The 15,230-nt window shown below is 63.0% G+C and overlaps 1 protein-coding gene across 1 annotated transcript in view; it reads left to right on the forward strand.

The window, feature by feature from the left end:
• The window catches only part of LOC116955695 (uncharacterized), a 97,256-nt gene extending 90,799 nt beyond the window's left edge, over nucleotides 1-6,457 (forward strand). The window contains exons 16-21 of the mRNA XM_076053383.1: nucleotides 20-390; nucleotides 1,028-1,512; nucleotides 2,529-3,149; nucleotides 3,859-4,246; nucleotides 4,676-4,806; nucleotides 5,390-6,457. Of these exons, the coding sequence (XP_075909498.1) occupies nucleotides 20-390; nucleotides 1,028-1,512; nucleotides 2,529-3,149; nucleotides 3,859-4,246; nucleotides 4,676-4,806; nucleotides 5,390-6,346 (2,953 nt within the window). The 3' untranslated portion in view covers nucleotides 6,347-6,457. The remainder of the gene's footprint in view (nucleotides 1-19; nucleotides 391-1,027; nucleotides 1,513-2,528; nucleotides 3,150-3,858; nucleotides 4,247-4,675; nucleotides 4,807-5,389) is intronic.
• Nucleotides 6,458-15,230: the final 8,773 nt, after the last annotated feature.

A 15,230-nucleotide genomic window follows, 5' to 3' on the forward strand; every position in this document is an offset into this window, starting at 1 on the left:
TCTCTGTGTGAGTCTGTAGGTCTCTGTGTGAGTCTATGAGTCTCTACATGAGCCTATGGTCTCTATATGAGTCTATGGGTCTCTGTGTGAGTCTATGGGCAGGTTCTGTCGTTTTTAACACCACGCCCTCCCTTCTCCTCCGCCGTGACCCCGACGATGACCCCCGGCAGCGGACGGTGGTGCTGCTGCTGCCGAGCCAGCGGCAGTTCGTGTTCGAGTTTGAGGGCGCGGCGCTGTCGGGCGTGGCGATGCCGAGCGCGGGGCGCCACGCGCTGCTCACGGTGCGCTCCCTCGGCTTCTACCGCAACCTCCACGTGCCGCCCGAGGGAGGGGCGCCCTCCCTGCAGGACTTCGCGCAGGACGGGCGCCTGCTGCACACCGCACACCTGGGTGGGGGCACGGGGGGGAGGGGGGGGTGGGGGCACGGGGGGGGGAGAGGAGGGGGGTGGGGGCACGGGGGGGGGGGGAGGGAGGGGGAGGGGGGTGGGGGCGGGGGGCCACTCTCTCGTGGGGGAGGGGAGTGTGGGCCCCCAATAGGGAAACCACCCTCTACTCCTGGGTGGGGGGCGGAGGGGAAAGGGGTGGGGGAGGGAGGCAGGCAGAGGGAGGGCCCGAGGAGTTCCCACCCCGCGGACTTCGTGCCAACTCCTGCCGTGCCCATCGCTAACCAACGGCGGGCCGGGCAGAAATACAAACAAGATGCATTCTGGGTGATGAGCTGCGCTCGGGACTTCTCTCTAACGTCTCCCTCCCCTCCCTCCCCTCCCTCTCATCCCTCCCTCCCTCCCTCCCCTCCCTCCATCCCTCCCTCCCTTCCTTCCCTTCCCTCCCTCCCTTCCCTTCCCTTCCCTCCCTCCCATCCCTCCCTCCCTCTCTCACCTCCCTCCCCTCCCTCCCTCCTTCCCTCCCCTCCCTCCCTCCCTCCCTCCCTCCCCCCCTCCCTCCCTCCCCTCCCTCCCTTCCCCTCTCCCCTCCCTCCCCTCCCTCCCCCACACCCCTCCCCCCCGCGCCCATCCCCCGAGCGCAGGCACCGGGCGCCGCGTGCTCTTCCGCTACGGCCGCGACGGCGCCCGCCTCTCCGAGCTGCTGTTCGACGGCGCGCGGGCCTCCTTCTCGTACGACGAGTCGTCGGGCCTCCTGCGGGCCGCCTCGGTGACGGCGGCCGACGGCGCCGCGTCGTGCTCCGTGCGCTTCCGGCACGCGGGGCCGCTCGTCGACCGGCAGCTCGTGCGCTTCGGGGACGGCGGCGACGCCGGAGGAGGCGGAGGAGGAGGAGGGGCGGGAGAGGAGGGGCACGCGGGCGCACGCTTCGACTACACGTACGACAGCAGCTTCCGCGTGACGGGCGTGCAGGCGGTGGTGGACGACACGCCGCTGCCCATCGACCTGCTGCGCTACGACGAGCTGTCGGGCCGCCTCGAGCAGTTCGGCAAGTTCGGAGTCATCCACTACGACATGAACCAAATCGTGAGCACCGCCGCCATGGCGCTCACCAAGCAGCTCGACGCGCAGGTGCCCGCTCAGATCAACACTCGCTCAGCTCACCACTCAGCTCAACACTCAGCTCACCACTCGCTCAGCTCACCACTCAGCTCACCACTCGCTCAGATCACCACTCGCTCAGCTCACCACTCAGCTCACCACTCACTCAGCTCACCACTCACTCAGCTCACCACTCAGCTCACCACTCAGCTCACCACTCAGCTCACCACTCACTCAGCTCACCACTCAGCTCACCACTCACTCAGCTCACCACTCAGCTCACCACTCACTCAGCTCAACACTCAGCTCACCACTCAGCTCAACACTCAGCTCACCACTCACTCAGCTCACCACTCACTCAGCTCACCACTCGCTCAGCTCACCACTCGCTCAACTCACCACTCACTCAGCTCACCACTCAGCTCACCACTCACTCAGCTCACCACTCAGCTCACCACTCACTCAGCTCAACACTCAGCTCACCACTCAGCTCAACACTCAGCTCACCACTCACTCAGCTCACCACTCGCTCAGCTCACCACTCGCTCAACTCACCACTCACTCAGCTCACCACTCAGCTCACCACTCACTCAGCTCACCACTCAGATCACCACTCACTCAGCTCACCACTCAGCTCACCACTCAGCTCACCACTCGCTCAGCTCACCACTCAGCTGAGATCACCACTCGCTCAGCTCACCACTCACTCAGCTCACCACTCAGCTCACCACTCACTCAGCTCACCACTCGCTCAGCTCACCACTCACTCAGCTCACCACTCAGCTCACCACTCACTCAGCTCACCACTCAGCTACACCGCTCGCTCAGCTCACCACTCACTCAGCTCACCACTCAGCTCACCACTCGCTCAACTCACCACTCACTCAGCTCACCACTCAGCCCACCCCTCACTCAGCTCACCACTCACTCAGCTCACCTCTCACACACTCAGCTCACTGCTCGTGAGGCAGCGGCGTGGCACTTCCTGTGCAGACGACGACCACTACGACGATCCCCCCGTGCCCCCCCCCGTGCCCCCCCCCCAGGGCCGTGTGCGAGAGACCCAGATGGAGGTGATGCGCTCCCTCGTCTTCCGCATGACGCTCGCGTACGACGCCGCCGGCCGCGTCTCCCGGCGCGAGGTCCGCCTGGGGCCCGGCGCCGCCGGCTCCGGCTCTGGGGGCGGCGGGGGGGGCGGCAACGGCACGCGGCACGCGTACGAGTACGACGCGGACGGGCAGCTGCAGGCCGTGTCGGTGGACGGGCGCAGCGCGTGGCGCTACAGCTACGACCTCAACGGGAACCTGCACCTGCTCAACCCGGGGGGCAGCCCGCGGCTGACGGCGCTGCGCTACGACCCGCGCGACCGCATCACGCGGCTGGGCGACACGGCCTACGCCGTGGACGCCGACGGCTTCCTGGCGCGCCGCGGGCCCGAGCTGTTTGAGTACGACTCGCGAGGCCTGCTGGCCGGCGCCCGCAGGCCCGGCGCCGGCGGCTGGAGCGTGCGCTACCGCTACGACGCGCTGGGCCGCCGCGTGGCGCGCCTCGCCGGCGCCGGGGACCGCACGCAGTTCTTCTACGCCGACCTGGCGCGGCCGACCCGCGTCACGCACACCTACAACCGCTCCAGCCGTGCCGTCACCTCCCTCTACTACGACCTGCAGGTGACGGGGGGCGGGGGGGGGGCCAAGGGGGGGCGGTCGCGGTTCGCCGCCCAGAGACGCCGGTGTGGCACGAAGCCGAGCGGTGAGCGGGAGTGGCGCGTGGTTTTAGCGCTGAACGTGCGCTCACGTTCAGCGATGTTTTTATCGCGCTGCCAGGCAAGGCCCCGCTGAGCTACGCAGCTCAGTGGGGCCTTCACGGCTGACGGCTCGACGAAGCGGCTTCTCGTCGTCGCGGGGAGATTCACAGCGGCAGACAAAGCCTCTGAACGCGTTCTGTGACGTGATTTTAAACGTGGAGGGAAAAACCGGAGGATCCTCACCACTATGGGGAGAGAGACACGCAGACTCCTAATATACAACAGGCGTCCGGGTCGGGATCGAAGCCACGACCTCCTGTGTACCAGGCAAGATAGTGAACATCTCCTAGCCACCGTGGTGCCCCTCACGAAAGCGGCAAACTCTATTCTCGCTCACGGCCAACACCGCTGAGGGATATCCGAACCGGTTTCCTGGGCCTCCGCTAGGTCGACTCCGGCTCAAATGAGCACCTGGTGCGGTGTGTGAACGTCGCCACTGGGGAGGCAAAGGCGGCCGGTGACGGCGCCGGCCGCACCGCCCCTTCTCGCCGGCCTTCATCGGCCCTCGCCCCGACAGCCCGGTCGAGGCAACGCGGTGGATCTCTGTCCGCCCACCCCCTCCCCCCGCGCAGGGCCACGTGTTCGCGCTGGAGGTGAGCGGCGGGCAGGAGTGGTACGTGGCCTCGGACCACGTGGGCACGCCGCTGGCGCTCTTCGACGGCAAGGGCGCCCTGGCGAAGACGCTGCACTACACGGCCTTCGGAGAGCCCTACCTGGACTCGGCCCCCCACGTGCCCCTCCCGCTGGGCTTCCGCGGGGGCCTCTGGGACCCCCTGTGCCGCCTGGTGCACCTGGCCGGGCGCGACTACGACCCCCTGGCGGGCCGCTGGGCCGGCCCGGACCCGGGCCTGTGGGCCGGGCTGGCACGCCGCCCGGCACCCTTCAACCCGTACATGTTCCAGCGCAACAACCCCGTGGGCAGCACGGCCAGCGGGGACGGCGGCGCGGGATACATGACCGGTGTGTGGGGGGGGGGGGTGAAGGGGGGATACATGACCGGTGTGTGGGGGGGGGCATGGGAGGGGGAGAGGGGGGGTTGTCATGCGTGGAGTGAGCTCATCTGTGAATGTGGCACACGCAGTCACCAGCACACACGTGTAGCACGCGTGTTCATGGTCAGCGTGTTTCACGCTAACCACGGCGATTATCTCTGAACGATTATCTCTGATCTCAACCGGTGCTGGGCCTCCCCTAGGTCGACTCAGTCTCACACGAGTAGCAAGTGTGAGACTGCAAACATCGCTACTGGGGAGACAAAGGCGGCCGGGCCTGGTGCTGGCCACCCACCCGTGCCGTGCCAGCCTTTGTATGTGCCGTTGCCGGCCAACTGCACTTGCCCCACCAGTCTGTGAAGGCTACCCGGGCGCCCTTTGTCTGTGCGAGGGACAGATGTGAACAGCTGGCTGCAGACGTTCGGCTTCCAGCTGCACAACGTGATCCCCGGGTTCCCGCGGCCTCGCGAGGAGAGCCCAGCAGGGCCACGCTACGAGCTCCAGGCCACGCTGCTCGCAGAGGACACGGTGAGACACGCGGGGAGGAGACACGGAGAGAGACACGGAGAGAGACATGGGGAGAGGCGGTTAGACACGCGGGGAGGAGACACGGGGAGAGAGACATGGGGAGACACACGGGGAGGAGACACGGAGAGAGACACGCGGGGAGAGACACGGAGAGAGACACGGAGAGAGACACGGGGAGAGGCGGTTAGACACGTGGGGAGAGAGGGGTAGAGACCGAGACACAATGAGAGATACAGTTGCTGTTGCCACACCCCCCACCCCCCACTCACCACCCCCCACTCACCACCCCCCACCCCCCACTCACCACCCCCCACCCCCCACCCCCCACTCACCACCCCCCACCCCCCCACCCCCCACTCACCACCCCCCACCCCCCACCCCCCACTCACCACCCCCCACCCCCCACTCACCACCCCCCACCCACCACCCCCCACTCACCACCCCCCACCCCCCACTCACCACCCCCCACCCCCCACTCACCACCCCCCACCCCCCACCCCCCACTCACCACCCCCCACCCACCACCCCCCACTCACCACCCCCCACTCACCACCCCCCACCCCCCCCCCCCGCCCCCCCCCAGCCGTGCTCGGAGCTGGACGGCTTCGCGCAGCGCCAGCTGGAGGCGTTCGTGACGCTCGACTCGGCGCCGCCGTCTCCCCGCGCCTGCGCCGACGACCACCAGCCCCAGCTGCCCGCGCCGCCGTGCCCCCCGCGCCGGCGCACCTCCTGGGGCCGCCTGCCGGCGCCGCCCGTCTTCGCCGCGGCGCCCTCGCTGCTGGGGCCGGCGCTCCGCCTGTCCTTCGGCGAGGGCGGCCGCGTCTCGGCGACGGTCGTCGCCGGCGCCGCCGCCGCCGACGGCGCCGAATCCCGGGCCAGCGAGAGGAGCCGCCTGGTCGCGCGGCTTCTGGACGGCGCCGTCCACGTGGACGGAGGCGCCGGCGCCCACCGGCAGGTGCTGCCGGACGGCACGGACGTCCACCACTTCGTCAGGGACGGCGCCGCCGAGCCCGACCTCGCCGCGCTGGGGCTGCTGGCGCCCACCGAGGGGGCGGCCGCTCCCGGCGCCGCCGCCCGGGAGAGGACGGCGGGGAGACGGCGGGCGAGGAGGGCGGCGGAGGGGGCGGCCGCCGCCAGCGCCGGCTCCCGTCCGGGGCAGCGGCGGGACCGGCGGGGCGTGCTCGGAAGCCAGCGAAGGACGCCGGGCGATCGGCAGGCCGCGTCGAACCTGCAGCAGCAGCAGTCAGCCGGCGGCGGCGGTGCCGGCGGCGGCACGTGGAGCAGGCAGCTGGCGCTGGAGTCCCTGAGCGAGCGGGGGGGGGGCGCCAACACGGCGGCGCTGCCCGGCGGAGGGGCGGTGGTGCTGCGGGCGCGGCAGTGGACGGCGCGCGACGGCGCCGCCGCCGGCCCTCGCCGCGTCACGGACGTCGAGCTCGCCGGCTTGGGGCTGGCGCTGCGGGTGCGCTACGGCTCCGGCGTGCAGGAGGAGCGGGCGCGGCTCGCCGCGGAGAGCCGGCCGCACCGCCCGCCGGCGTCGTAGCCGCGGGGCGGACGTCGCCGCCGAGACCGCCGCGGCGGTCCGCAGGTTGCCCGCGGCGACAGTCGGCCGTCACCGGACGACCCCCGGTGAGGCCGGAGGGGAGGAGCGCCCGGGGGGAGCGCGGCCACGCCGGTGGGAAGGTCGCCGTCCCGGCCACACCGGAGCGATTCGCTTTCTCTGGAAAGGGTCCCCGACCCGGACGACGAAGCCTCGGCACACGGGGCCGGCGTCACCATCCCCCGGCTGTCCGCGTGCTGCTGCTGCGTTGGGGACCGCCACCGCCGTCTTCAGCGGCCTCACCGGGGCCGGCCTCGACTCGGCAGTGCAGCGGCGGCGGCGGCGGCGGCGGCGGCTCACCCGCACGGCAGACGGTGACGTCGCCACGGCGCTTGTGCCAGGCTAGGTGCCAACTGCGTGTGAAGTGTGGAAGCCTCTCGCTGCTGCCAGGAGGAGATCACGGGACAGACCCTGCAGGTGCCGTGGGTCGACTGCTGTGCCAGGCTAGGTGCAGGAGGAGGTCACGGGACAGACCCAGGTGATCCCGTGAGTTGATTGTTGTGCCAGGCTAGGTGCAGGAGGAGGAGGAGGAGAGGAGGACGTCACGGGACAGACCCAGGTGGTGCCCGTGGGTCGACTGCTGCGCCAGGCTAGGTGCAGGAGGAGGCCACGGGACAGCCTCAGGTGTTATGGTTTTGACTGACTGAGACGACTGGCAGCGATGCACCGACCCCAGCTCTCCCCCACCCCCCCTACTGTGCCAACTCGCTGCGTTTTAGCCGCCCAGGGGCTCGTCCGCCCCCTCCCCCCCCACTCCGCTGTCGGCCGAGGGAGGCGACCTTCTGCTCCCGACCGTGCACGGGCGCGAGAGAGCCGACGGGGGAAGCCGTCCGGCGTGGACGTGCGGCTCGACTCGCAATGAAGACGTGACGGAGGTCTCGTGACGGGCGTGGCGGCGGCGGGGGGGCGGGGGAGGGGGGGGGTCACGTGCGGAGCACCTGAAGCCGTCGGAAGGCGATGATGTGGACGTCGTGCGGACCGCGGCCCGCAAAGTCCAGGGCACGCGACGTCGATTGCCATCGTCACCGCCACTACCGCCGTCGTCACCGCCACTGTCACCAACTACTAACCACCACTACCATCGTCGTCACCACCACTACCGCCATCGTCACCACCACCGCCATCGTCACCACCACTACCACCGTCGTCACCACCACCACCACCGTCGTCACCACCACCGCCGCCATCGTCACCACCACCACCGTCGTCACCACCACTACCACCGTCGTCACCACTACCACCGTCACCACCACGGCCATCGTCACCGCCACTACCACCATCGTCACCACTACCACCACCACCACCATCATCATCATCGCCACTGTCACCAACTACTAACCACCACCACCGCCATCATCACCACCACCACCACCGTCGTCACCACCACTACCACCGTCGTCACCACCACTACCACCGTCGTCACCACTACCACCGTCACCACCACCGCCATCGTCACCACCACTACCACCGTCGTCACCACTACCACCGTAACCACCACCGCCATCGTCACCACCACTACCACCGTCACCACCACTACCACCGTCGTCGCGACCACTACCACCGTCGTCACCACTACCACCGTCACCACCACTACCACCGTCACCACCACTACCACCGTCGTCACGACCACTGCCACCATCATCATCATCGCCATCCGTCAACAACTACTAACTACCACCACCGCCATTGTCACCACCACTACCACCGTCATCACGACCACTACCACCACCACCATCGTCACCACCTACTACCGCCACTACCACCGTCACCACCACCGTCACCACCGCTACCTCCGTCATTACGATCACTGACACCACCACCATCATCATCATCGCCACTGTCACCAACTACGACCACCACCACCATCGTCGTCACCACCACCATCGTCACCATCATCACGATCACTGCCACCACCACCATCATCATCATCGCCACCATCACCAACTACTACCACCACCATCATCGTTGTCACCACCACTACCGCCACTACCACCGTCATCACCACTACCACCGTCATCATCACTACCTCCACCAAAGACAAACATCCCCATATCGCCTTTCACAGACTGTTGGGGCAAGTGCTGTTAGCGAGTAGCAGCACCTGTGAAGGCTACCGGCACTGTGGCACACGCGGGGGGGGGGGGGTGGCCAGCACCACGCCCGCCCGGCCACCTTTGTCTCCCCAGTGGTGAAGTTTACATACTGGACCAGATAGTCATTTGAGGCTGAGTCGACCTAGGGGAGGCTCAGGACCGGTTCAGATAATCGTCATCGGTGTTGGTGGCCGTGAGCGGGAATCGAACTCGGGTCGCCGGGTTTGTAGCACGGCAGCGCTCCCCACCACCACCACCACCGCAGGCACCACTACCATCATCATTATCAATACCACCACCACCAGCTTCACTAGGGTACCGAACTCCTGATAGCCACTGGTATCGATGCAAAGACGTGGGTGTTGGTGATGATGATGGTGGTGATGATGTTGATGGTGGTGATGATGATGGTGGTGTTGGTGGTGGTGGTGATGATGGTGATGGTGGTGATGGTGGTGATGATGGTGGTGATGATGTTGATGGTGGTGTTGGTGGTGGTGATGGTGATGATGGTGGTGGCAGTGATGGTGGTGGTGATGATGGTGGTGGTGATGATGGTGGTGTTGGTGATGGTGATGGTGATAATGATGATGATGGTGGTGGTGGTGATGATGGTGATGATGATGGTGATAATGATGGTGGTGGTGATGATGATGGTGGTGGCGGTGATGATGGTGGTGATGGTGGTGGTGGTTGTGATGATTGTGGTGGTGATGATGATGGTGATGATGCTGGTGGTGATGATGATGGTGGTGGTGATGATGATGGTGATGATGCTGGTGGTGATAATGATGGTGGTGGTGATGATGATGATGGTGGTGGCGGTGATGATGATGGTGGTGATGGTGGTGGTGGTGGTGATGATGATGGTGATGGTGGTGGTGGTGGTGATGATGATGATGGTGGTGATGGTGGTGGTGATGGTGGTGGTGATGGTGGTGGTGAAGGGCGGGCGACGGTGACGTGCGGCGAAGTCGGCGCCGCCGCGCCACGAACCTCAGCTACGACCCGAGGTTCGCTCCCCGCTCACGGCCACCACCGGCACCGGCGGCGATTATCCGCACCGGTCCAGGGCCTTCCCCCTCCCCTAGGTCGACTCAGCCTGAGGTCAACATCGCCCCCGGGCTGCGGGCGCAGTCGCTGGCCGCCCAGCCCCTCGTGTGCCACAGCGCCGGCCTTCGCAGGCGCTGCTACTCGCTGACTAAGGGCACTCGCCCCCGACAGCCTGCGACAGGCCACACCGGGGAGATCTTCGTCTCCGTTGTGACGCGAGTCTCCTTCGCTGCTCCCCGTGGTCTCCACCGTCCCCTTGTAGAGCTCACCTGCTGTACACAGCTAGAGCTCACCTGCTGTACCCTTGTAGAGCTCACCTGCTGTACCCTTGTAGAGCTCACCTGCTGTACCCTTGTAGAGCTCACCTGCTGTAGACAGCTAGAGCTCACCTGCTGTACACAGCTAGAGCTCACCTGCTGTACACAGCTAGAGCTCACCTGCTGTATGCATCTAGAGCTCACCTGCTGTACGCAGCTAGAGCTCACCTGCTGTACGCAGCTAGAGCTCACCTGCTGTACCCTTGTAGAGCCCACCCGCTGTACACAGCTAGAGCTCACCTGCTGTACACAGCTATAGCTCACCTGCTGTACACAGCTAGAGCTCACCCGCTGTACACAGCTATAGCTCACCTGCTGTACACAGCTAGAGCTCACCTGCTGTACCCTTGTAGAGCTCACCTGCTGTACACAGCTAGAGCTCACCTGCTGTACACAGCTAGAGCTCACCTGCTGTACACAGCTAGAGCTCACCTGCTGTACCCTTGTAGAGCCCACCCGCTGTACACAGCTAGAGCTCACCTGCTGTACACAGCTAGAGCTCACCTGCTGTACACAGCTAGAGCTCACCTGCTGTACACAGCTAGAGCTCACCTGCTGTACACAGCTAGAGCTCACCTGCTGTACGCAGCTAGAGCTCACCTGCTGTACACAGCTAGAGCTCACCTGCTGTACACAGCTAGAGCTCACCTGCTGTACACAGCTAGAGCTCAATCGCTGTACACAGCTATAGCTCACCTGCTGTACACAGCTAGAACTCACCTGCTGTACACAGCTAGAGCTCACCTGCTGTACACAGCTAGAGCTCACCTGCTGTACACAGCTAGAGCTCACCTGCTGTACACAGCTAGAGCTCACCTGCTGTACACAGCTAGAGCTCACCTGCTGTACACAGCTAGAGCTCACCCGCTGTACACAGCTAGAGCTCACCTGCTGTACACAGCTAGAGCTCACCTGCTGTACCCTTGTAGAGCTCACCTGCTGTACACAGCTAGAGCTCACCTGCTGTACACAGCTAGAACTCACCTGCTGTACACAGCTAGAGCTCGCCTGCTGTACACAGCTAGAGCTCACCTGGAGATGCCACTCTGGTGAATGCGAGATGGTGCTCTGGGTTCCCGCTCACGTTGCAGACCCCTGCCCATGCTGAACTGGACTCCCCAAGGTGAACTGGACTTTCATGGTAAACTGGACTACCATAGTGAACTGGACTTTCATGGTAAACTGGACTACCATAGTGAACTGGACTTTCATGGTAAACTGGACTACCATAGTGAACTGGACTCCCCATGGCCAGGATGCCAGCAGACCATTTCCTTCCGAATTTGGTAAACAAACAAACGACCGCCCCCCCCCCACGAAATTTCAAGAGGCGCATAAACGCGTGGAGGCCCCCCGAGGCGCTGGTTTGGCCCACCGCCCTTGGCTCGAGCCAACGTTGCCACCAACCCCTTGACAACGCTCCTGTCCACCCACGATTACACCCCCCCCCCCCGTCCCACCGTCTTTGTTGTTGTTTTTCCAGAGCGATGTCATCCGACAGCGGGCATCTGCCAAAGTGACCTTAACTGGGTACCCGTGTTGACCTTCGGGGTCTCATCGGCAGTGTCGGCGCTCTCGTCTCAAGCCGGCGTGCTGCTGCTGCTGGCGGTGGTCGTGGTGGTGGTGGGGTTTGTCCCGGAAAGTTTAACCTATCGCGCCTCTCCCGATCTTCGCGAGCCGGATCCTCTGCACCCCTTCGCTATTGTGACGTCGTCGTCGTCACGTGTGTAAATATGTACAAAGGTGTTCGTCCGTTTGAGTAGAGTTCAATAAAAGTAACGGGATTCGTTCAATCCGCGTGTGTGTGCATGTGCATGTGTGTGTGTGCGTGTGTGTGCGTGTATGTATGTGTGCGTGCGTGTGCGTACATGTGTGTGTGCGTATATGTGCGTGTGTGTGTGCGTGTATGTATGTGTGTGCGTGTATGTGTGTGCGTGCGTGTGTGTGTATGTGCGTGTGTGTATGTGTGTGTGCGTGTGTGTGCGTGTGTGCGTGTGTGCGTGTGTGTGCGTGTGTGTATGTGTGCGTGTATGTGTGTGTGTGCGTGTGTATGCGTGTGTGTGGGTGTGTGTGTATGTGTGTGTATGTGTGTGTATGTGTGCGTGTATGTGCGTGTGTGTGCGTGTATGTATGTGTGTGCGTGTGTGTGTGTATGTGTGTGTATGTGTGTATGTGCGTGTATGTGTGTGCGTGTATGTGTGTGTGCGTGTGTGTGCGTGTATGTATATGTGCGTGTATGTATGTGTGCGTGTGTGTGCGTGCGTGTGTGTGTATGTGCGTGTATGTGCGTGCGTGTGTGTGTATGTGCGTGTATGTGTGTGTGCGTGTGTGTGCGTGTGTGTGTGCGTGTATGTATGTGTGCGTGTGTGTGCGTGTGTGTGTATGTGTGTGTATGTGTGCGTGCGTGTATGTGCGTGTATGTGTGTGTGTGCGTGTATGTATGTGTGCGTGTGTGTGTGCGTGTGTATGTGTGTGTGTATGTATGTGCGTGTATGTGTGTGCGTGTGTGTGTATGTGTGTGTGTGTATGTGCGTGCGTGTGCGTGGGTGTAGCGCGAACCTGGCGACCTGGGTTCGATTCCCGCTCACGGCCAATCACCGGTGACGATTATCTGAACCGGTCCTGGGCCTCCCCGAGGTCGACTCAGCCTCAAATGAGTACTTGGTGCGATGTGCAGTAAACATCGCCATTGGGGAGACAAAGGCGGCCGGGCCTGGTGCTGGCCACCCACCCCCCTCGTGTGCCGTGCCGGCCTTCACAGGTGCTCCTCGCTAACAGCACTTGCCCCTTACAGCCTGTTACAGGCTACACGTCTTGTGTGGGGAGCGGTGGTGCAGCGGTTAGCGAGCTGTGCTACCAACCCGGCGACCCGGGTTCGATTCCCGATCACACCAGGTGGTGATTATTTTGATCCGTTCTGTCCCTCCCCTGGGTCGACTCAGCCTCAACACACACGCATACGAAAGACAAAGATGCCCCGCGTGTAGCCTTCACAGACTGTTGGGGCAAGTGCTGCTAGCGAGTAGCAGCGCCTCGCAAGGCCAGAACGGCGGCACAGTGGCGATGTTTACTGCACACATTTGAGGCCGAGTCGACCTAGGGGGAGGCTCAGGACCGGTTCAGATAAATCGTCGCCGGTGTTGGCCGCGAGCGGGAATCGACCTCGTGTCTCCATAGCGCTGACCGCTACGCCACAGCTCCCCACGCAGACACACGAACACTCACGCCCACCCACACCACCTCCCCCCGGCATCCTCCTCCCCCTCCTCACCCCCCCCCCTCCTCTCTCACGCCACGCGCCCTGTGATCGACTCTTTGACATCAAAGATTCTGCGCGGGGTCCCGTGTAATTGCATCCTCGGGCTCTCTCAAAGGAGCAAGCCCCCCCCCCCCCCTTATCTCCCCCCCCACCCCCCAGATGCAGTATTCATGAGCCGTGACACGCACGGAGTTTTAACTCGTGGATTTTAACCCAGTGCTGGTCGTGAGCCTGCGTTCATATCCCGCCGTCTCTATCTCTCGCCTATCCCTCCATCTCTCCCCTTAATCCCCATCTCCCTCCCTCCGTTATCCCCTCTCTCTCTCTTTATTTTTACCATCAGAGGAAACAAGAAGATGCTCGGTGTAGTCGGAACTTTGCTTCGTTCATCATTTCGGTTTTTTCAATGCTTTGCTTTATGTAACCCCCTTTTTTTAAATGAAAGATTTCACGAAAGATTTCACGCTCTGCTCTCCTTCTTAACCCTTCCCTCTCTCTCTACCCCCTCTCTCTCTCTACCCCCTCTCTCTCTACCCCCTCTCTCTCTACCCCCTCTCTCTCTACCCCCTCTCTCTCTCTACCCCCTCTCTCTCTACCCCCTCTCTCTCTCTACCCCCTATCTCTCTACCCCCTCTCTCTCTCTACCCCCTCTCTCTCTACCCCCTCTATCTCTCTCTACTCCCTCTCTCTCTACCCCCTCTCTACCCCCTCTCTCTCTACCCCCTCTCTCTCTACCCCCTCTCTCTCTACCCCCTCTCTCTCTACCCCCTCTCTCTCTACCCCCTCTCTCTCTACCCCCTCTCTCTCTACCCCCTCTCTCTCTACCCCTCTCTCTCTACCCCCTCTCTCTCTACCCCCTCTCTCTACCCCCTCTCTCTCTCTACCCCCTATCTCTCTACCCCCTCTCTCTCTACCCCCTCTCTCTCTACTCCCTCTCTCTCTCTACCCCTTCTCTCTACCCCCTCTCTCTCTCTACCCCCTCTCTCTCTACCCCCTCTATCTCTCTCTACTCCCTCTCTCTCTACCCCCTCTCTACCCCTCTCTCTCTACCCCTCTCTCTCTACCCCCTCTCTCTCTCCTCTCTCTCTACCCCCTCTCTCTCTACCCCCTCTCTCTCTACCCCCTCTCTCTCCCTCTCTCTCTATCCCCTCTCTCTCTCTCCCTCTCTTCTCTACCCCTCTCTCTCCTCTCTACCCCCTCTCTCTCTCTCTACCCCCTCTCTCTCTCTACCCCCTCTCTCTCTCTATCCCCTCTCTCTCTCTACCCCCTCTCTACCCCCTCTCTCTCTACCCCCTATCTCTCTACCCCCTCTTTCTACCCCCTATCTCTCTACCCCCTCTCTCTACCCCCTATCTCTCTACCCCCTCTCTCTCTACCCCCTCTCTTTCTCTACCCTCTCTCTCTCTCTACCCCCTCTCTCTCTACCCCCTCTCTCTCTACCCCCTCTCTCCCTACTCCATGTCTATGTTCCCCCTGTTTTCTATGTACATATTTGTAAAAAAAAAAACTACGACAAGTGCTGCATCTGCACCCCGCCCTTCCCGCAGCTCAGATCTGCACGCAGAGCTCTCCGTGTTCTGCCAACGAGCACTCTCCACCCTACCCATCCCTCCGTGATCCCCTCTCCCTGTCTCTCTGCTGGACAGACAGAGGGGATGTTGACAGTGGGGAGGGAGGATGGGGGTTGTGGGAGAGAGGCAGAGAGAGAGAGAGAGATCATCACAAAGAGCGACCGTGGAGGGCGAGTGAGAGGGTGGAGTGAGGTGGATGACAGGAGGGAGGGAGGGAACGGGATCTTTGCTAGACACCTCGTGACGACGGGGGGGGGGGGGGGCCTTCATCCAGCTGGATGACAGAGTGCCAGCAACCACTCCAACAACGTCGCACTGAGCTTGCAACGCAGAGGAGGCCACCGGTTCGACTCCCAATCTCCCAGGGTGCCAGTTGAAGCAATGGGATCCATACTTAAAAAGTGTATCTAAAGCTTTCGTGACTGCAGGGATTCATATTCTTGGTTCTTTCGGTAAAGTCACCACGTAGAAGGGAAACAATAAAATAATAAAAATATAAAACAATACAATTTTCTTGCTGTGGTTTTCACACCT

This window comes from Petromyzon marinus, chromosome 61 (assembly GCF_048934315.1).
Source record: "Petromyzon marinus isolate PM22_M1 ecotype Great Lakes invasive population chromosome 61, UKy_Petmar_22M1.pri1.0, whole genome shotgun sequence".
Taxonomy (NCBI): Eukaryota; Metazoa; Chordata; class Hyperoartia; order Petromyzontiformes; family Petromyzontidae; genus Petromyzon; species Petromyzon marinus.